This window comes from Molossus molossus, unplaced genomic scaffold, assembly GCF_014108415.1.
Source record: "Molossus molossus isolate mMolMol1 unplaced genomic scaffold, mMolMol1.p scaffold_m16_p_23, whole genome shotgun sequence".
NCBI lineage: Eukaryota > Metazoa > Chordata > Mammalia > Chiroptera > Molossidae > Molossus > Molossus molossus.
Window position 1 is genome coordinate 23326696 of NW_023425359.1, and position 23377 is coordinate 23350072.

Genomic DNA, 23377 nt, shown 5'->3' on the forward strand with positions numbered 1-23377 from the left:
AGGTGGGCCCTGGGCACCTGGCAGGCACCTGGCTTGTTCAAGACCAAGCTCCCAGGGCAGGTATGTCAGGGCAGAGCAAGTGTGATATTGCCAACGTGGCTCAGCCCCAACCTGCCTCTGGGTCAGTCCTACTCATAAAAAAGCCAGCATTAAAAACCAGAATCGGTCCTGGCCAGTTTGGCTCAGCGGTTAGAGAGTCGGCCTGCAGTCCAGAGACCCGGGTTCGGTTCCCGCTAAGGGCACATACCTCAGTTGCAGTTTGTCCCTGGCCCTGGTTGGTCGTGCGGGTGGCAGCCACTCGATGTGTCCCTTTCACGTCGATGTTTCTCTCTCTCTCTCTCTCTCTCTCTCTCTTCCTCTCTCCCTCCCACTCTATCTGAACAAAAGAATGGAAAAATGTCCTCGGGTGAGGATAAAAAAAAAGAAGAAAAAAAAAAAAAACCAGAATCGTATGGGCCCCGAAACATGATGCTAGATAAGCACACATTTCAAACAGTCCAAGAATGTAAATGCACTGTAGACAGTGTTGCCCTGGCTGGGTGGCTTAGTCGGCTGGAGCTTTGTCCTGTACACCGAAAGTTTGTGGGTTTGATCCCTAGTTAGAGCACATAAGGGGGGCAACCAGCCGACGGATGTTTCCCTCTCACATTGATGTTTCTCTCTCTCTCCCTCTCCCCCCCTTCTTCTTGCTCTAAAATCAACATATCCTTGGGTGAGGATTTAAAAAAAGTGTTTTTACAGCTTCAATGTTAGCACAACTTTCTTTTCGAAAAATACAGGTTCTGTTTGAAGAATGTTGGCTCCAGGCATCTGCTGTGAGGTTTCGTCCTTTATAAAACATTCTTAAGTGTTGTCTTTGACACAAAGCCATACGAAATGATCTCAGTGCTATGTCATTCTCAAACAGCTTCTGCACAGCATTTCATTAGGATTTAAAACACAGACCCTCAGGATGCTGTCTTTAAAAGGACGGAAGAGTCATCATTGATTTGCTTACTCAGATAGATTCTGCATATCCTAACAAAGCACCTCCATTACTAATCACTTACTCTGTGCTTTTTAAAAATTCCTCCTTGTAAAATATATTCAGTTAGACAAGCTTTTCAAGCTTTGGCAAGGTTTCTAAAGAAAACATTAATTTGAATGGAAGGCAATATTGGGGCTGGAAAATTTTCACCACCTGGTAAATGTCAATTTGTACAACAAAATGTTTTTGGAGAAGAGGTCACATGGCAGGAACAGATGACTTTAAATATCCGCGCCCACCCCACGACTCCCAGGGCTGCGCATAGTCACTGGGAAATGTAATGAGCAATGGTCACTTCCGGTTTCCAGCTCCGACGTTAGCCTCCGAATCAGCCCACACCTTGCACGCTGGGACTTACTGAGTGAACACCAATTAAATTGTTCCAAACGATCATTTTCCTGAAGAGTATCTGCCTAAAGCCTGAGATTCTCATGGAATCTAAAATCATTTGACATGTTGAGATTTCAGATTTTCTAGGGAGACACTGTGTTTTGGAAGTAATGATCAATCTTGTATTTCTATTGCTGAAAGTAAGTTCTCGGCCTCCTGGGTATTGTCTTTGTGTCTGTGCAAAAACGGTTGTGACTGTGAAGTCACTGACGGTCCGCTCGGTCCACTAACCGAGCAGCTGTGGTTCTTCCCCTGGAACCTAAATATAAGAGCCTAAATACCCGCTCAATTAAATGTCAATCACAGGTGCACAACGACCCAGATACTTCCAATTAAGCACATTAATAATGTCTAATAGCCCTGGCCGGTTTGGCTCAGCAGTTACAGCATCAACCCAAGGACCAAAGAGTCCAGGGTTCGATTCCATCCAAGGGCACGTACCTCGGTTGCAGTTCGTCCCTGGCCCCGGCTGCGGTTGTGTGGGTGGCAACCAATCGACGTGTCTCTCTCACATCAATGTTTCTCCCTCTCTCCCTCCCACTCTGTCTGAAGATAAATGTAAAAATATCCTCGGGAGAGGATTAAAAAATAATAATAATAATGATGTCTAACAAAGTCACCTTTTTAAACAAAACATAAATGACCTTATTTTCTCCTGAGATAAGACTGAGGAAGGGAATTGTTTCACATTCGACTAAAACATGAAATAGCCATTAGCCTATCCAATCGCTCTATGTTATACCTTGAGGAAACAATATAAAAAGATATCAACCTACATAGTCGAATAAAAAAACTAAAGTTTGAAGCAACGTGGGTGCAGAATGAGTCTGCAAGTGTAAAATGAGAACACCAGTGCATGACCAAGTCGAGAACTCACTGTCGGTCAGAATGTGTTACTAATGAAGCTAAAGTCATGCACTTCAGTCCCGGATGGAGCTGTTTAGTGGCTTTGTTACCGAGACAGGGGCTGAATCCCAAGTCCCAGCTGCTGGGGAAGTGCGTGTCGTTGGCCAGGAGGGGCACACAGCAGACGTGTCCAGTCCCATGGCAGTGGCGGGAACTATTCCGAGCGCACGTCCCGTAGTGAGCAGGGCAGAGGCTGTTTTCCTTCAGTTGGGCACCCAGCGCGGGTCTCTGCAGACAGATGCTTAATGACGGTTCTTTGTGATGTTAATAACGATGAAGGGGAGACACATTGTAACAGGATACCCAGCTTTCCAAAGCAGGTAATTTTAAGACTGTGAGATTTGTGGGCAACATTGTCAATGCATCGAATTTTAGTTCCTGAATCTTTGGGGGACTTCCATGACAGCGCACATATTAAAAGTTCTGACTCTGAAAAGCACTAATGGTTTTGCTCCATAATAGCAATTAATTATGGCTCAAATCACCACAGTGTAAAATAAATACATGTATATTTATATAGATGTATTTATATAGTGTACACTGTTCGAGATTATACACATATAAATATATACAAAATATACATATACGTATATCTGAAATATCCTCCATTTATAGGTCAGCTAGAATAAAGAGTGGCAATTTCTGACATACTGTTTGTCTCCGTATTCAGAGAGGAGGCAAAAATATCCTCATTCATAGGAGAACTATGGAATAGTCTAAAAGAATAATTTTTACTTTCCTACTGAAAAAGAAATCACTGCCAGCTGCTTAAAATTGTTCCCTGCAGACCACGTCCCTGGTTTCCACTTGTTATTTTATTCTAAGCTTATACGAAGAAATTTACCCCGCCCAGTGAGACTGGAGCCCTGGACAGGTTGCAATGCTGTTTTTATAACATTAAAAGTATTCAGTGTACTGAAAGGGGGGAGGGAGGGAGAGAGGGGGAGAGAGAGAGAGAGAGAGAGAGAGAGAGAGAGAGAGAGAGATGGTACTATTATCTTTAACCGAGTGAGGCTAACTGGTGGAAACAAATATAAAAATATATGTAAGAAGTACAGAAATCCCAAATACATTACATTACATAGGAGGAAGATGTTTTTTCATACGAGCTATTGGGAACATTTCCAGGCACATAGCTGCTTCCATCAAAAATGGAAACTACTCATGAGATAGATGCAGAACATGAGGGCAGAGAGCCCGCTGTGGTGATTTACTGTGGCAAGGAGGCCTACAGAACCACACAAACTGAGCTAAGTGTTATCATAGAAAAATACTTTGGACCCGGCCGGCATGGCTCCGTGGTTGAGCGTCAACCCTGCACCAAGAGGTCACCGGTTCAATTCCCGGTCAGGACACATGCCCAGGTTGTGGGCTTGATCCCCAGTGGGGGGCATGCAGGAGGCGGCCAAGTGATGTTCTCTCTCATCGATGTTTCTATCTCTCTCTCTCTCCCTCTCCTTTCCTCTCTTTCTCTCTCTAAAAAATCAATAAAGAAAAAAATTTAAAAATTAAAAATAATTTGGCAGTATTTTAACAATAATATTTTTACTAAGTTGACCTGAACAGACTTTCCATAATATTTAGACATCATTCGTTTTCTCTTTTATAATTTTCCAGCAATTTAAACTTTGGTGTGTGAACATGTATATAAAATTTTTAATTTTAAGTACTTTTCCTTAAGTAAAATGACAAAAACTTCTAAATTATTCAAATACTGTCATTACCTTACAATTAAGAATGTTTAGTGACTTTAGAAAGGAAGTCATTTCTGTTACTATTTCACATTTCTGAAGTTAGCTATTTACTAGGTGAGCAATTAAAAACAGTATGTGAAGACAGAAACCATCTTTAATAAAATGGCATTGTGACAATTTCAGAGGGATGGTTTATGTTTAAAGGCATTAAATATCCTAAAATGTTTTTTTTAAAGCATACCATAAAATATATTTCAACCACAAATAGATATTACCTACTACTGATGCAGACGGGTTAGCATACCTACATATCTAAGTCTATACAATCACGTTCCCCATAACGATGTTTTGGTCAACTATAAGCCAAATGTATGTCGGTGGCCCCAAAAGATTATAATGGAGTCCAGCCAGTGTGGCTCAGTGGTTGATTGTCGGCCTATGCACCAAGAGATCACAGGTACGATTCCCAGTCAGGACACATGCCCAGGTTGTGGGCCTGATCCCCAGTGGGGGGCATGCAGGAGGTGGCCAATCTATGTTCTCTCTCATCGACATTTCTATCTCCCTCTCCCTCTCACTTCTTCTCTTTCTAAATCAATCAAGGGGGAAAACGTTTAAAAAAAATTGATTATAATGGAGCTGGAAACTCCTATTGCCTAATGATGTTCTAGCCATGTTAACATCACAGGTGTGTTACTGATCACACACAGCACATACAATCACAGTGGTGTGTTTCTGTGACTCCTGTGATATTCACACCATGATGAAATCACCCAAGGACACCCAAGGACATATTTCTCAGACCGCATTCTGTTGCAAACAGCGTATGACTGCACTGAACTAATGTACCTATAACTCCAGTTACATCTAGTTCTGTTGCACTAGAGTCTGAATACGTTCTTCTTATTGAGTGCTTGCTAATTAGCTTATTATCTTTCTCCATAGGCCAGATCCAGGTCAGAGCACAATTACACATGGTATCTCAGTCTCCTGCAAAACACACGCATCCTTCTGCCTTCTTGTTTGGTTCTCAAGTTCCTTTCTCTAGTGGAGGATCCGCAGGGATCCGTATGGGTGGCGTCCCATTTCACATTGGTTGGCATTTTAATGGCCAAAGTGGGACCTTCCAAAAGAAGGACTAACTGCTTTCTGTAGCAAAGCAAAGTGCCTTGAGACCTGCCCTTGCTTTCTGCCTGATTGCACACCGCGGAGCGAAGGGTCAGGCAGACACTGATGGGCAACGACAGTTTCTCCACAGTCCTTCTGCTGTGGAGACTGTAGAAAAATAAGGGCACCCATGTCCACAGTTTGAAGGAAACATTCTTGTTTGACAGCTACAACGTGCAGGACAAACTCTTGGTAGGATTGTTCACAGAGTTTGGAAAAGACCAGTGTTGCAGTAAATATCAACACTGAATGAGAGTGTGCTTTTTTGCTTTTTTCTGTAGGACCAAAGGAAGGGTTTAACTTCTATTTCTGTAAGTGATCCATTACATTTCATAGTGACCACTGATTGAATGATCGATTGACTGATGACTTTTATCTATTAATTAAAATGGCTTACCGTAAGTTGTTGTTTTTTTTAGAAACTATAGTTAAATAGAACATAATAAAAATGCTGATATGGACAATCTTACCAGGTGAAGATAAGGCAGAGTAATGTAGATATTAAAATCAAAACTTGATTAAACATCGCAGACTGTGTACGCTGAATAGCTCTATGGAGATCGTTCTAAAATAAGACAGAAAAGCATATTTTAAATTTTGATAAATATTAAATATTCACGAGCTTCATTGCATGTGTTATTATGTATTACATTTCAACCATTTTGTGCACACGCAATACGTATTCTTTCAATGGATACAGAAGCAAAATTTTGGTTTTGCCTCAGTCAAAATAAACCTTATATGCCATTCATGTTGCAAAAATACTGTGGAAGAGCCAGCAAAGCCCCAAATTTCAGTTTACTCACTTTACAAACATCTCTAGAGACTGACTCCCCAACAGCCCTCTAGGAGTATCATCTCTTATGGACCATTCTAATTTTAAAAGATCAGAAAATGATCTATTCAGTGAGGGGAGGAGTAGAAGCTGGGACAAACTACTATCAAATCTTATTATATGAATCAGGAAAAATCACATAAAGCATGCCAGGCTATGGATCATTTAAAAAAAAAAAAAATTGAATAGCCAGGGAGCAAATAGTTTTAAGTTTAATTTCATTAGTAGTAAAGGAAATGCGAATTCAAGATATATATTTTTATCTTTGCAATTGAAAGACATTAAAAATAATAATACTCAGTGTTGTTTAAGATGCAAAAAAAAGAGCATTCGCAAATGATATTGCTCCTGTTCTTTGTTATAAATTTCTTGAAGGGAATTTGGTAATATGGGTCATAGTTCACAAGTACACCCTATGTACTGCATGCATGCATTTAAAAAGTATTTACTCAATAGCAAAAAATGTTTAAATGGCATGAAAATTATCAGAGATGGAAATCAACATTTGTTTAATCTCTGTTATAAAATTATATTTAGTATGTGAAATAATAAATGTTCATTACTATCAAAAAACTAAAACATGCAATACAAACACAATTACATAAATTGATCAAAACTATAGAATAGACTTAGATGCACCCATTAAAATTGATTCGAAGAGGAATATTTAATGACATAGGAACTTGTCCACTACATGCTAGTAAATGATAAAAATTCAAATTATAAAATTGAACATACAGCATCATTTAATGTCTGATATGTTTGTGTGTGTTCATAGAAAATATTAAGATATAAATTAGTACTGGTATTTAGTCGGTATGGTAGATTTATAGATTTTCATAATTTTTTACTTTCTAGAGTCCAGCTCATCTTAATTTTTTTATACCAAGTGGTTAATAGTCTTAAAAATCAGTGGAGCAGGAGATAACTTCACCAATATAATCCCAAAGAGCCATTATTTTCTCTTCCTCCACCACACACTTAACCAGAACTGTTATAAAAACAAAAAACTAAGTTGAATCGAATTTCACCTTTCAACCCTTACTTTTTCTTCTGAGCAGAAAAACAAATAAAAATTGAGCAACCAGTGAGAGGAAGAGAAACAGACTATAGAAATACAATGGAAAACGGACCCTAACCGGAGACTGCAAGCCCTCCAGGTCTTCCCCAGGACTACTAACCATTGCTCTCTTGGTCAGGCTATTGTATCCGACAACTCACGACACAGTGTATCAGAGGTTTATTTGTCCCTGGTGCTTTTATTTTTTTCATTAGCAATTTAGGCTATGTCTTTTTAGTGAAATAGGTTTGTTTTTTGTTTTGTTTTGTTTTTAGAACAGTTACAACAGCCCAGTGTTTCTTCAAACCGCCCCACGGACCACTCTCACCCACGCTTTGGCCACGAACTTTCATGAGGCTCCAGCTCATGAACATGGATGTTTAGAAACATTCATCCGGTTACAGACTCTCAAATGTTATCCAAATATTCCTTCAGGCCAAAACTGTGGTCATCATTTCTGTTTGAAAACCATTTAAAAGAAAAACAAGTTTGCCTCCAGAAAAATTTAATTTCAGTGTAGTAACATTGATAATATTGAGCCCTTACAATGTGTATGCAAATATATATATATATATACACACACACATATTTATGTATGTATACATAATTTCATTTAATTCTCACAACCAGCTTGTCATGTAAGCACTTTTATTCTCTTTTGAAGGTGAAGAAATGAGAAAAGAAACAAAATGTCTTGGCCATCCCATCCAAGGCAGCAGAAAACTTGTGTTGACGTTTACAGAATGAATGACTAGATAGCAAATGTGTCACAGCCAGATCACAGACAAGCAGTGGATCCCTACTGTAAACATATTTGGTCATGCTTATGAATCAGTCCTTCCAAACAGGGTCAGCCTTGGGCCACGAAGCGAGGGCACACTCTGAACTGTGCATCTTTTTTGTCCTCCTCCGTGTGCCCCTATAATCCGTTCCCAGTCCGGCCCAACCAAACCTAAAGAGATGACTTTAAGTGAGGGGATCCCAACTCCACTACAGTGCCTTTTGAAACCCCACAGATTTGGAGGAAATATGAGATTTTTAGGAAATATGATGCCACGACCCCCAGAATCCTTAAAACCAAGGGTCCCAGTACGCATGAACAGAACACCTAGAAAGCTCATTTGTCTTCAGAAGATGGACACACTCATTGGACCAGACCAAAGAGCAGTGAGCTTTATTCTGGTGATATTTAGAATATCTGAATCATCTTCGTTAACTAGTTCATAGTGCCTGACAAAGAAGTGACCGGGCCGCGTGGGTATTTTGCCAGTTTTTGGTCTGATTAGGATACAAGCAGCCTGGCACTTAAGGTTGTCGGCTTAGATCCTTATACATCGCATCCCTTGAATTATTGGATAGCATTTTCCCAAAACTCTTTCATTTTTACTGCTAAATAGAACTGACTATTTACCAAGAGACTACATTATGTAAGAGACGTTTAACAATAAACATTGAGATATTTAGTTACAACTAAATAAGTTCCAGTGGTATGAATGAATTTGTATTTTATGGAGGAAAAATGCAGAATCGAAAGGTCATGAGGCAAAGACGCCGAGCCGTCTCCCCTCTCCGTGTAGTCTGAACACTGAAGAAAGATCTAATAGAAAACATGTCTGTGTCCGCATGTCACTGGGATACTCACGATCATGTTCTCCAAGGCATGTTTGGCCAGCCAGCAGTTTAGAAAGACTGGGACGAATAGGTTCCTTAAGGAAGGCCAGAAGATCTGAAAAACAGATCAAAACTAAACTTTCATCTCAAAGCGAAGAGTCCTATCCAGCAGATCAGAACGAAATGTAAAATGGGAAGGGGGAGGGGAGTAAAGACCACACAGTGACGTAAAGCATGTGACACAGACACTAAACTCATTAATGAAACGCAAGGAGCAGATACGATCTGTCCACGCCCTGTCTGATTCTCCCTGAGGGGAAAGTTCTTGGTAAAGTCATTGCAGAAGCAGCTCGCACTGGGTGTCAGATGTCAGCACGCCGATTCGACCATTAGCTCAGTGACGGTCTGTAACAGACATCACCTCTGTCCTCTCTGCAACTCGAAGCGAAAGCAGGAGTGAGGAGAGAAAGACTGTTGACAGCGTCGCCAGTCTCTCAGATTTCAAACACTTAGGCGACATTGGGGAACCGAGTTTAATTGGAGTTAGATTTACTTAGTCATTTCATCTAACTCCACGCGCTCCTCTAGGTAAATCACTCAGATTAAAACAATTCTCAGAAGTGAGCAACGGATTTAGGTATCTGCTTATTCTCATAATTGTCCAAATAAAACTCAGAGTGTTAGAAAGCAGAACCCCAGTCGACATCATTACAATTGTATCGAATGGAAATTAAACACCGACTTTTGCGATGGAATTATGCCCTCGAACAGGGTCTCTTGAAATGGGGGCGCCGGACTTTGATAAGGAAGCAAATCTCTAGCTGTCTCACTGTTGACAACTTTCTTATGAAAGACAGAATTCATACATCCTGTGCTTAAACGAGAGATAAAGAGATTCTCGGTATGAGAAACGTGTATAAACACCTGGTTCTGTTTGCTTTCTGTATTTTTTAATTCCACAATATACATGAGCAATGGACTGATTTCTAGCCCGTGTAGACAACACTGCGCTTTGTGTAAATGGCACTTTTCTAAGAAGCACTTCATCTGGCTATTGTATTAAATCTCATTACTCCTCATTTAATGTCACGATCCCGCTACCCAACCGACTCTCCTATTTATTTTTAATACCATGATTCTAACCAAAACCCAAATTCATTGATCTGAGCTCAAGTTGGATTTACTAGCATTTCCATTGACAGACTTTACTAAAGTCTAATGACCAAATTATTATTTTTTTCCAAAGATTCCTTTAGGACTTACTGAGATGACGAAAGGAACCGCGTTGATTATCTCCAAGATGAAGGGTATTCGTAGAATCTGCTCCCAGATGTTTCCCTTCCAAGAAAGCATAAAGGCAAAGAAAAGTCAGTTTCACTGAATCCCATTCAAGAGAAGTAAAGACAGCACTTGGGACTTCTCCAGCAGGGAGGACACGTAGGATGGACGGCAGGACGCTAACTCAACGTAAAGGGACCAGCAATAACTTTAGAGATTATTTTTCTAAACACAGCTGGGCCTCTCTCAATCTTGTAGCAAGTTCAAGAAGCAAAACGAATGTTACAGCGATCCCTGACTCTTGCCCGTAACACAGTTTGATCATATAATAATAATTCATGGAAGAAAAGTTACCAGTAAAATTACACACTACCCAAACCTACCGAGTCCACGAAAAAGTGACTCAATCATAGTGCTTACTGAAATAAGTATATTCACACACTAAAGCATATGGAATAATTCCTAAACGCAGCACTTGTTAACAATGCTCATTGGTATTAACCTTGTTTTTCCCCTAAGAAACCATAAAGGAAGGGGTTTTTCCAATCATCTACATTCTAATCTCCCAACTCACATAGTACAACAAAATTAATCGGGACTGGCCACTTAAGTCACGGGGCCCAGGGCAAAGACCAAATGCACCGCTTGTCGTGAACAAATTATAAACAATCCCACAAAAGTGACAGCAGAACATCACACCACACACGGGCCCCCCACAGCAGAGCCGGTGACACAGCAGTCCCCCCCGATACTCTTAGCTCATCCCTGAATCTTCCTCCAGGGGTGCCCAGTGGCAAAGACCTCAGGACTTCCCAAAGCAGCTCATCTTCCACGAAGAGATCTGTGCATTAGGAAAGCAGTTTGAAATCTGGCTCCCTGTAATTTCCAATTATTTTTAAACACTGGCTATAAGCTTGGGAATGTTTCTTAATTGTCTCTGCCGTCCCAATGGCTTAAAGCATTGCAGTGATGGAAAATTCCTGCACACTGCAAAACAAGGCTCTAGGCTGGCTGGTGTCCCTGTGCTAAAAGGGACAACCTTTGTTCTCATTGGCTCCTCACCTGTCTCCAGGGAATATAAAGGGGGTAGGGGGGCAGGTAGAAGAAATGGGAGGCGTGAGAACAAACCACTCTGCACGCAGGTGTTACAGGCGCCAAGCTTCCTAAAGGGCTTATTGTCCCAGTAGAGGGCTTGGCTCACACGGAGAGACTATGTCCTCATGCCTGAAACATCTCAGTGAGCAGAGAGCAAAGCAGACGAGTGCCGAGAGGCGGACAACCCGTAACCAGGCCAGTTTTCAGATAAAGGCCCCTGTTCTCTGGGAACCAGACATAAATCCTTAAAAAATAAAACGTATGATCATTTTAACAGCATTTACATCCATTTGGGGTTTAACTTGCTCTAAATTGAGAATTAAAAAGAAATGTTGCTCAGTGGTTGAGCGTCGACCCTGCACCAAGAGGTCGCAGTTCGATTCCCGGTCAGGGCACATGCCCAGGTTGTGGGCCTGATCCCCAGTGGGGGGCGTGCAGGAGGCGGCCAGTCGACGTTCTCTCTCATCGATATTTCTATCTCTCTCTCCCTCTCCCTTCCTGTCTCTCTAAAATCAATAAAGAAAAAATAATAATAATAAAAAGGAATGTTATCTTTAAAACCCTATGTTTTACGAAGTGAGAGAGAGATGTATTTGCCGGGTAAAGAGTTCCCCCAAACGCAGCCTTGAGGACTCTTGTTGATAGAGCACGTGTGGAAACTGAACCAGAAGCAAGAGGGGACATACCCCCATGCGGATGCTGCCCCCCCTTGTCTCTGTGCATCTCCCCTCATGTCCCTATTCTTCTTCCAGCAACCGCAGCATCAGCGCCCCGTCAAGAGAGTCCAAGCCCCTCCCTTGTTATCACTCCATACGCAGGGGACTCACTTCCTTCACCAACCAGTTGATTTCCTTCATTTCTACCTTTAGAATGTATCTCGCATCAAATCCGTCTGTTCCTTTCCCCCAGTCTCCTAGCCTGGGGCCTCCCGTGGGGTGTCCCTCTGACCTGGCTGCACATGGCTTCTCGACTAACAGTCCCGAAACTCAGCTACAGCTGTGGACCTCCCATGGGCAACACCCCCATCAAACCCATGACGTGTCGCTGCCCACGGTGCCCACAGTATCATCCCAAACGCTCTGCACCGCCTTTCCCCCAAATACCCCATATTCCAGCCTCACTTAAACATTAATCCTCTTTCAGTTTCATCTGTGCACCTTCCCATATGCCTTTCTTAATTCCAGAAACCCTCTGTCCTGTCTTTTTCCTTTTGCCTTAGTGAAATCGCTGATTCAAGACCACATAAAAGTATGCTCTTTTATCCCATGACCTGACCTCTCTTTATAAACCACCCCATACGACTTTATTTTGCACCTCACTGAAAAATAAGAAAACCCCCAAACTATTATTCTGCCTTCTATTATTATCTGTATAATTTGTTCCTATCTGCCCCTGTTCCCAGATTTCAACTCAGAAGAGAACCAGGCATAGTTTACGTTCCTTCTGAGCAGAGGCTCAGGGGATTCTGGTTACATTGTATTCACCAAGCAAAGCTTTGCCAACAGCTAGGAGAATTCACTAAGGTGATTCCTAACAAACATGTTGTTGACCGCCCGGTGATTTCGCACAGATCAGGAAGAGAGGCTGAGAACAACAAACAACGGAACAACGAGACCGTTCCATGTGCTTGGCTCGGATGAGCAGGTCCAGGACGGACAAATTAACCCGCAGGAATTGGTGACGCGTTGTGAGCTGCCAAGGAAAACATTACTGTATAACTACGCTGTTGTTTTATCACATACTAGAGATGCCCAAAACAATCAAAGTGGTTTGGGAAGAGCCTGTTTTATCCTCAAAGTGTGAATTATGAAGGAAAGCTGGGTGCGTTAGCAGCGTCGGCAGAAAGGGTCTCGTTGGGTTACTTACCTTATAACTGAGATAACCGAGCAGCATGGTTTCAGACAGACTTATCAAGGCCACTAACACCTAAAATATAAATTGTACCTTAATGAGAAAAGGCAAGAAAAATGAAAACATACGTTCTATGATTGTTATACTTTATAAAGTTGATACGTGTGTAAATATATGCATATATGCAGGTATATGTTTCTGTGGTCGATACCTCTATGACACGGGAGTTTTCTAAGCCACGTGAACTCTTACAAACAGGTGGCCAGTGGACCCTGGACCTACAACCCAGCTTTTGTGGTTTCTAACCCTCCTCGATACATCTTTTCCATTTGTGATCGCACCTGGACGTGTGGGACTAGACTGGTGAGACCAGGGGGTTTGCACGGTACGGAAAGAGTGGTTCTGTGGTGTGTGTGGTCCCAACACACAGTCACACACAACTGCCCACCACCAGCAACGCCCTCGGCCAGCAGCCCACGGCGCCGTCCGCGCGTTCACCGAAAGCAGCCGTCCCCTCAGAAGGGAACGCAAGATCTGGTTACAAGATCTGGTCCACCCTGCCACCCACCTCGAACACAGTGCAAACGACGTTTCTGAACACGAAACAAATAACCCCTGTCAACCCCTCAAGACACTTCCCCATCTTATCGGAATGAACTTCATAACCATTCCGCACTTGCAGCTGGGGGTGTTAGACCGGCCTCCTCCCGGACCACGTCCATCCTTCTCTCTGTTCCCTGTGTACATGCGATCCCACCGCTGACTGACGACATCCTCTGTTCCCTGTGTACATGCGATCCCACCGCTGACTGACGACATTCTCTCTCTTCCCTGTGTGCATGCGATCCCACCGCTGACTGACGCATCCTCTGTTCCCTGTGTACATGCGATCCCACCGCTGACTGACGACATTCTCTCTGTTCCCTGTGTGCATGCGATCCCACAGCTGACTGACCACCGCTGACTGACGACATCCTCTCTGTTCCCTGTTGTACGTGCGATCCCACCGCTGACTGACCACCGCTGACTGATGACATCCTCTCTGTTCCCTGTGTACATGCGATCCCACCGCTGACTGACCACCGCTGACTGACGACATTCTCTCTGTTCCCTGTTGTACATACGATCCCACAGCTGACTGACGACATTCTCTCTGTTCCCTGTTGTACATGTGATCCCACAGCTGACTGACGACATTCTCTCTGTTCCCTGTTGTACACGTGATCCCACAGCTGAGGACACCGATTAAAAAGCAAACCTAGAAATGGGCTTTGGATTCATTGTTCAAAGACTGTGTGAGAGGAACACGGGAAATGGGTTAGGGAACTGGGACCCGAGAACACTGATGGACTAGGGCCTTCTCCATACCCCCCACAGCAATCTGAGTCAACCGATCACAAGGGAGTCCTCAACACAGAACCCAGAGCTGGCGCAAACGCAAAGAAAGGAGAGACAGCATTGGACTAAGATGTTCGCCTTTGGGAATGAGGGACGAATCCAGAAATGTAGGGATGAAACAAAAGTGTACATAACCTGTAGGCCCCATAAAGGTAGACTTCTGTTCACCCAAAAGATGTGAGACCTGAGAAAAGAAGGAAAAGAGGTTACTTGTTAAATACGGGAAATGCATTCATTTTAAAGTTGTGATCGGAGTGGGAAATATTTAAATAATGCTAGCATAAACGGACAATAAAGTGTCAACATTAAAATTAGAAAAACTTAATATCTTTTCAGTTTTCTTTTTAATAATATTCCTTTCTATTCCAGGAAATACCCTTTTTAAGTTCGTTTCCAGTCTCATGTTAATAATAAAAGAAAAGATAAATGGGCCTTTATTTAAAGCATGAGTACAGCAGGGAGCGAAAACCTCAAACCCTTTGCTAGTCAAATTCTCCACTGAAAATTCACTTAAGGATCTTCTATAAACTCTAAGATTTGGTTAATTTTAAAGCTGTTACTATTTTGGCAATACAAATTCAACAGTATTAATAATCCTGATAAAGTCAGTAACTCAGATTATAGAGCACGTTAATATTACATATTTGGCTTTATATAAAATATTTAACATACCACCAAACACCTGTGACTGAGGATAGGTAGAACATTCTACAGGCCAAGGAGTGACTGTCTTTAAATATCTCTTAAAAAATCATTGCACCTTTGAGGTCAAAAATTGCTTCTACTCTGCAAAGAACACCATAACGCGGCTGGTGTGCATTAGCTATGATTGTCTGTGTTTATCCCTATCCTTACCTACAATATCGGGTGTGTAGTGGTTCAAATGGGAGTCATTCACAGCGATCTACCCCACGTGGGAAAAGAGTAACATAATTATATTATGTTGCCCAGAAATGCAAATGAAAAGCACACAAGAAATCAAACGAAACAGAACAAAACTCATTCTTTATGGTTGTGAAACCTGAGAGCTCTCCCACACGATATTAAGTGTATTTTTAAACCTTTAAGTCATTTTCTCTTTGGTCATATGCTAGATGATAACAAAAGCCACAAACCCCCTAACATTTGTGTTTTAAATAGAATTATGAAACATCAAAGGACTACTCAAAGAAACTACCTAGTATATGGAAGTACCCAGTGATTCCAGAATGTCACATCCAAGTGATGGACATCTTTAGTGGCTCCAAACCAAACCTGTGACCTCTCCCCCGAAAACTGGCCATCCAGTTTCCACGTCTCAGCCAATGGCACCAAATTCTACTGTGTTCAGTTACCCCAAAACTCAGGCATCTTAGATACTCTCCTCTCCTGTATCTGTAAATGCATAAGTGATGAGTCACCAAACCTTTTCAGTTCCTCCCACCAACTAGCCTGGAATTTACCCACCTGTCTTCATCTCCACACTCCCAACCACCTTCATCTCAACTACCATTTTCTGCATGTCTTTTGGACTCTTACAAAAGCCATCCCAATGGGACCCTACGCTTCCTTGTCTTCTTCATTTTCCTCCAAATTACAATTATTCCGATTCTTTGCTCACGTGGCCACACTGGGTAGTGACATGGTACTTTGGTGAAGACAAAAACCAAAACTCTTATTTTTAAATTAAATGTATTGGGGTGGCATGGGCTAATAAAATTATATAGATTTCAAGTGTACCATTCTGTGATACATCATCTGTACATTGTACTGTGTGCCCACCGCCCCGAGTCACGTCTTCTTCTGACACCAGAAACTCTTTTAACATGACATTCTGAGACTTCTTCAACTAGGACATCTCCTTCCTGTCTCAGCCCTCGACTTATCCTAAGATTCTCAGCTCAACCCTCTCTCAGAGAGAACTTCTCAGAGGTTTCCACGTGATCCAAGTGTTATCAGTGGGGTGTCCCATGTGTCCCCACCTATGGCTGGGGGAAGTGGAGCTCTTGGGGTACCACAGGAACAAGAATTTCCTGAGGCCCCCACGGGAGGATGAGGTCTCATGGAAAGCTTTGCTGATGGTGTAACATTAAGGGAGTCCCCCTCCAAGGTCTCATCTCCTTCCATCCCTCCATGGAAAAAGTCCCATCTTAATGTAATAAACAAACAAATAGACAAAATTAACAAGCAAATAGACTCAAAGATAGAGAGAAGGCAGATAGTTCTAGAAGGAGGGAGTTGGAAGGGGGTTGGAGGTGTGGAGCAAAAATGAGAAAGAAAAATAGAGAGAATTCAGGGACAACAGTGTCCATCATAAAGCACAGTCCTGTGCATCGTCTGGTGTCCCCAGCTGCAGCTCCTTGCCTGTGGGGTCCGCCCGGCCCTGAGAAAAATGAAAGGTCTACATGACGCTATTTCTTCCTCCTGGTCATCAAACATTTCAAACGTTATTGTCAGAAATGTAGTTTTCTTTTGAGACGTGTTACCCTGAAGGAGAAATCATCTTAAAAATGTGTGTATCACCTGAACATGTGTGTTGCTATGTTAAGCACTGATTTTAAATGCAGATCCTTGTACCATGAAATACAAGCACCCTCACGGGCTTCCTGTGTTTTGTGTCTATCGCCTGATGCTAACAACAAATAGTCGCTTCAGCAGTTTTCAAGTGGAAAGGATGCTGGAGTCCTGACCCACAGTGAAGAAGTAGATGTACCAGGGAGTGAACACTGATGGCTCATCTCTTGGTGAAAGTCACACACCACCTGCTGGGAGTGTCATTTCCTTTGCTAACGCCCCTGCATCATTTACCATAAATGGCACCTGTCTGTCATTTGCACAACTGCAGACATGGACTCCGAGATCCCTTTCAAAGCTTCCAGTGTGTCTATACATGCAACATTTTCTTATCAGTTCCGACTCCTAAAGGGAGCAGAAAATATCCTCAGCTTTATTATGTCTAATTAGATAAATCTCCTTGCTGAATTAGCCTCATTATTTTTAAATAGAGCCTGTGCCCATAAAGGCCACTTCTGTTTTTCATTAACCAGTCCTGTTTTGACAGTGGGGACCCGGCGGAACATTGGATTCAAAATGGAGACATGAGTTATTTTGGTTGTTGGTTAATTGCAGTAATCTGATTTGTCAAATGTATATCCTCTATAATTATGGCTAAATATTCTTAGGAATATGTCATAGAGTTAATTGTAGGAAACTTTGTTCCTCTTAATGTTTTCAAGTAATACGATTTCACTCTCCTTCACCCTCCTGTGCCTTTTCGCCCTTGGAAGGGACCTACTGGGACCCAATTTGTGATTTTCAGGTCTTTCTAATGTGCATGTCATTCATAAATCACCAAGTTATATAAACAGTTCCAGTAAGGTTTTAAAAGAATGTGTCATGTGAATCATTGTCGATCACACATAGGCAGAAACGAGTAATAAATGTAATACACACTGACGCCTCTAGGAGGTGGTCTTCAGCCAACTCCATAGTGTAACAGTATCAATAAAACTGCGGAGCATAATCCCATTAGCTCAGCAACAGTCACTGGCCCAGCAAATCCTGCTCTAAGTGTGACAGCGCCAGGGGCGAATGCAACAGGACCTCTGCCCTCAATGGGGGTGGAGAGAACAGAGAAATAAGTACAGTTGGCCTTTGAACAACATGGGGTTGAACCACTTATAGGAAGATTTCTTTCTTTTTAAATTTGTTGACTTTTTTTAGAAAGAGAGAGGAAGGGGGAGGGAGAGATAGAGAGAAACATTGGTTTGTTGTTCCACTTATCTGAGTCTTCATTGGTTCATTCCCATATGTGCCCCAACCAGGGATCAAACCTGAAATCTTGGCATATCAGGGCAACTCCCTAAGCAACTGAGCTACTGGGCCAGAGCTAAGTGGATTTTCTTTCAGTGAATACTGTAAATGTATTTTTTCATTCCTGGGATTGTCTTAAGAACATTTTCTCTAGCTTACTTTGTCGTAAGAATAGTGTATAGTACATATAACATATCAAATAGGCGTTCATGGCTGTGTATGGGATCGTAACAGTCAACAGTAGGCTACTGGTAGCTAAGTTATGGGGGAGTCGAAAATTCTAGGTGAATTTTCAACTATGCAGGGGAGGTGGTGAGGGTGGCTCCCCACCTCCCATGTTATCCAGGGTGAAGTGTAGTAAAATCCGCGTCGATGTGTTAGGTGTCATGACAGAAGTACTCAGGGATGTTTGCAGAATGCCTGGAAGTCCCTTCTACCCCATGTGAGAACCGGGCCCTATATACGTGATGATGTCAGGGAAGAATGTCAGACTAAGTGTTATCCAGGGAATTGTTACCTTGAAGGTCCGGGAGTCCTAAAGCTTGGTGGGGGCAGAGGTGGGAAACAGAGGTCCCGGGAGTAAGAGCAGAACGTTTGTGGCCCAGAAACAATGGGGGCAGAGTTCGTGTAAGCGGCCTCAGGCAGGTCAGCATGGCTGGAGGGGAGGCGGGCAGGAGAGGCCGAGGCCAGAGTTCACGGACCCCCACTGATCCGTGACCACTCATCGCTTTGACAAACGACTGCCCAGGGCCTGAGTGACTCAGACAACAGCCTCTGCCCCCGACCAGCGCCAGGGCACCCCCGGGGAACACGCAGAAGCCACACAGGTGCGAGGCCCACAGGGAGAAGGGTAAGTGGAACAAGACAAAATTGCTCAAGAGTATGATGAGGACACTACAACCCTAAACTGGATGTGCAGACAGGGCTTCCTGAAACTAGGGTTTGAGTGCAGATCCGAGGCAGTGAGCTCTGTGTTACCCGGAGGGAGAGGTTTCCAGAAGGAGCGGCAGGTGGGAGGGCCCGGAGCCGGCCTCGTGTCTGGGGAGGTCCCGGCAGCAGGAGGCCGGTGCGGCAGCAGAACAGGTGCAGGGTGACGCTGGACGGCGAAGTCCCGGGGGACGTGGCGGTTCTTTGGGCCACGGTGGGCACTGTGGCTGTCGGGGCATCTGACTTACATCTTCAAGGGCCCTGGCGGCTACGTTCAGAATACACTAGAGGGAGCGAAGGCGGAACCAGAGGCCTGGTTAGGAGGGCGATTGCGGACATGCGCTGGGGGAAGGCGGCCTGTGCAGGGCGGTGACCTTGAGAAGTGACCCGAGGCTGGACACATCGTGGAGGCAGGAAGAGCAGCATTCTCTCAGGGGCGTGGGAGGCTGCAGCGCTCAGGGCCAAAAGAGGAGGTGAGGAAGACTCTGAGGCATTCGGCCCGACAGCTGCCAGGACAGGGCTGCCACCGGGCAGGGCTGGACAAGGACAGAGCTGTCATTCATCGGTTTGTGGGAGCGCGCAGAGGAAGCTGACCGGAGCGCGGCCGGTTGAAATGACAACCAAGTGGACAAGGGACTCCGCAGTTAGATGTGACCAGTGGGTTCAGCGGTCATAAGAAGCATAGAACGTTCAGTACCCTGTACGAGGCCAGGGGGGTGCTGGAAATATGGGGGGGACCTGCTATATAGTGCATGACTGTCTAACCACATACATTAATGCAAAATAATACTGAATGTAAATGATACATATATATATTTCTGCTTAACTTTAAAGAAAGATTAGTGCTCAGGACACCCAGAGGGGGGCCACCGTGAGAAAGTGGGGAATAGGATCAGGGGTCAGGTGTGTTCCGGAGGAAACAAGACACATTCAACAGCTGTCCAATGGCAGCAAGAGCGAGAACCCCAGAACATACAACCTGCTCACAGATCGAAAATTCCCTGAGGGTAGCAAACGTTCCTGTTCGTGGCTCTGTCTCCACATACAGTAAGAGAAATGCAGGCTAAGGATCCAACAAAGATATGATGAAGTACCCATAATGCTCTTCCAGTGGACAAATTAGTTCCTAAAGAATTACCGCATCAATTATTACACAGGAAAATTGCACCCGTTAAGCTTGAACTTATCTCCAAACCCTTTCCAAATACAGACTCCTTTTCGCTGTCTAGTCGAACTGAAGTCAACGATTTGTGTCTATGCTTCGCATACCCTCCTTTTCTATTTTACTTTCCACTTTTACATTTTTAAAATTTTCTTAGGGAAAACCTCCACAGGGGAAAAGTACAGCAGTTAGCCATCAAATTTGTTTGTGCTTGGAAAATCATGTTAAATTTAGTAGCTGGACAGGGGCCTAAGGTGGTAATCAGATCAAAATGATTGATTTCACTGGATACCCAGTCCCCTCCCTGGCTGCTTCCAATGAAACTAGAGACTAAAAGTGTCCGTCAGTGTATAGCAATGCAATTAATAAAAGCAATATGATCATGAATAAAGAATAAGCTACATCAATAAGCCATTTAACTCAAGCAAGATAAAGAACTCCACAAGCTAACTCTGAACTTGACATAGTCGTGTGCCCTCGTAGATGCAGGAGTGGTTCTGTTCAAACAGCTAGACTGTCACTGAAAATACTTACAAATCTGGTAGACAGTAAAGTAATCTATGTCAATAAAGAGCAGAAATGTATCGGGTGTTTCAAGAGACAAACCCATATTAGACTATGACTTACAGTGTTTTGATTAGCAGTAAAAACTTTATGGTTAGATGTCCATTAGCATGAGAGGAATAGACAGAGAATATAAGCAGAAATGCTTTAAAAAAACTTACAAAAGTGATATTCATCTACTGCCCAAAAAGCAGATCAATTTCATTCAACAAACACCTCAAACATCCTTGGGGGAAAATTTAATTTTATAGTAACATCCTTTAAAATTATAATACAATTCAAAGCAATTAATTGTTGAGGGTCAGACAGAAATACTTTACCATTCATTTCCTTGTGCAGGGTTTTCTAGTAGCACTCGGATTATGTATAATAAGCAGCTTAATAATTTGAGAGAAAAATTGAACAGGCGTATTCTTAGACCTTTAAACAAACAACAGAAATTTGATTTTTATTTGAACTTAGTCCACAGAAAAGAGACCAAAAGAATTGTCAAAAATATCAACTTTAAGTACAGCGCTTAAATTGTAATTAGAAACTACAATGCCATAACTGTCTAAACTCTCTGAAGTTCAAGGTAGCTGGAAGTTAATTAGCTGAGTATTTACAGAGACTGGCAGAATACTTGAACTGCAGAGAAACATGAGACTCGGTCTGGCCCGTCGAGATTAGTTCAAAGAGGCTTAGAAGTTCAAGGGTTTTACACATCTGTGAATGTGGGGTAATTTTAGCCAGCTAGAAAATCTAGCTACTCACACCTTCACAGAGTAAGTTGTAAATCTTGTACCTTCAGAATACCGGGCAGATTTTAATGACAGAGAAATCATAATCATGTCTATAATTATATATTATACTTTTAATTGGTAATTACATGCCCTGGCCGGTTTGGCTCAGTGTGGTTGGAGCATTGACCTGAGGACCAGAGAGTCCCGGGTTCAGTTTCTGCTAGGGGCATATACCAAAAACAAAAAGGTAATTACATGATAATAGAGAAGTCATAATAAAGTATTATGGGAAATACACACACACTTACTTTTCACTTTAGGTTAAATACCAATGAAGTCTTAATATTCTGGGGGGGATTAAGATTGGTGTGTGTACCCTTCGAAACCATATAGGTCATAGCTATGCTGTCTGCAATACTTAATGATGATGCGAAAGAGCAATTATGACTCAGCAAAACACGCTTCAAGTCTGATCAATAAGAGCAAGGCCTTTTCTGAATCTGTCGGGCAGGGGCTCCATGCATCATGAATAAAATTGAGAGAAAGGCCTTCCTACCATTATTAGTTCACAAAATCTGGAAATGAAAAGTCATTGTTTTACTCCACTATATGTGAGTGTACTTAAGGTGACATTTCTTAACAGTAAAAGGTTAATGCCTATTAATTGTGCCATTTCCCTAGGCTTTTCTGTTACAATGCTGTGTACATTTTAGGGGTTAGCGTCTTTAGAAAGTCTTTTAAATTATTAACGAAATGGTCCTGGTTTTATAGAACATGTCTCCCCAAATGACTGTTTTGTCAAATCTGGCTGCCAGTCAAATAGTGGAATGATGCTTTCATCTCTTTTAGCCTGGAGAGAGAGGATTGTTAGTATTAAAAGGGAGGAAACCTTGTCTTCGGAAGACGTGGCCCCTTTAGGGGATTTTATTGGTAGGGTTTCCATGGAAATGCTAAACCATCAGACGAGAGAGGCATTAGTTATCATTAGCCTTAACCCTGAAGCTCACCTACCATTAAATCTCTCACCAGTGTTCCTTAAACCCTGAAATATTCCCTGTCGTCAGCATCTGGGTACTTTCTCACCACTTAGACTGTCCTGTTTGGACCCTACAAAGACCACCCCAAGAGTATTCAGGGGTCCACATGCAGACAGAGCAAAGTCTGTACCAATGTAATATAGACCTCCCCACTGATGGCTGGCATTTTAAGCAATGATCATATGAAAAACTGCATCTCGGCTCATTATATGTGCCTTTAAAAAAATCCGTGGTACTATGGGGAGGCAGGAGGAATCGCTTGTGACTTCAACCTTGAACAAGTTGAGTGACTCTGCCCATTTCACTTGCTCTTGGCGGTCCAGCGCTTCCCAGATTTGTCCGATGATAAGAACCATGCAGATGTGAAACTCAGAGCCCAGCTCCCCACATCTGGTTTGGCATTCTCCAGAGAAGGGTGCTGGTAGTCTGTGCCTCTGTCCCTCTCAGAACACACTCGAGTTTCTCTGCTATCGGGCACCATCGGGAGGCACTGAAGTCTTCCCCCGTGAAATCAGACAATTATCATCCCTGTTAGAATCACTCAGGCTCACAAGAGCTCTCTCATAATAAGCTTTAGGTGCCCTCACAGAACAACCATGACAATCCCTCATTTAAATCATTTCCCCAATGTGTCTACTGGCCCCGATGGCTCACTTAGGAGACCACTTATTGGTGGGGGATTTGGAAAACTAAAGGCATTCAAGACATCTTAACAGCAACAGATATAAAATCTATAGTTTTCTGTAATTTTACTGCCTGGCAGACAAGATTATCAATTGTATTCCTCTGTTTAAATGCTATTTTGCAGAAGGATTGTACTGGAATTGTTCGAGGTAAACATATGTACAAGCACACAGGTGG

At 42.8% G+C, this 23377-nt stretch overlaps 1 protein-coding gene across 4 annotated transcripts in view; it reads right to left on the reverse strand.

The window, feature by feature from the left end:
* Nucleotides 1-23377, reverse strand: part of KCNT2 (potassium sodium-activated channel subfamily T member 2) — a 165919-nt gene that overhangs the window by 91923 nt on the left and 50619 nt on the right. For all 4 annotated transcript variants that reach the window (XR_004961413.1, XM_036277429.1, XM_036277428.1 and 1 more), the window contains exons 3-8: nucleotides 21078-21177; nucleotides 14448-14496; nucleotides 12930-12989; nucleotides 9954-10028; nucleotides 8722-8805; nucleotides 5655-5749 (exon numbers count right to left, since the gene is read on the reverse strand). Coding sequence is in view for 3 of the 4 variants with exons in the window: in XM_036277429.1 (XP_036133322.1) it covers nucleotides 5655-5749; nucleotides 8722-8805; nucleotides 9954-10028; nucleotides 12930-12989; nucleotides 14448-14496; nucleotides 21078-21177 (463 nt within the window). In the remaining variant the exon portion in view is untranslated. The remainder of the gene's footprint in view (nucleotides 1-5654; nucleotides 5750-8721; nucleotides 8806-9953; nucleotides 10029-12929; nucleotides 12990-14447; nucleotides 14497-21077; nucleotides 21178-23377) is intronic.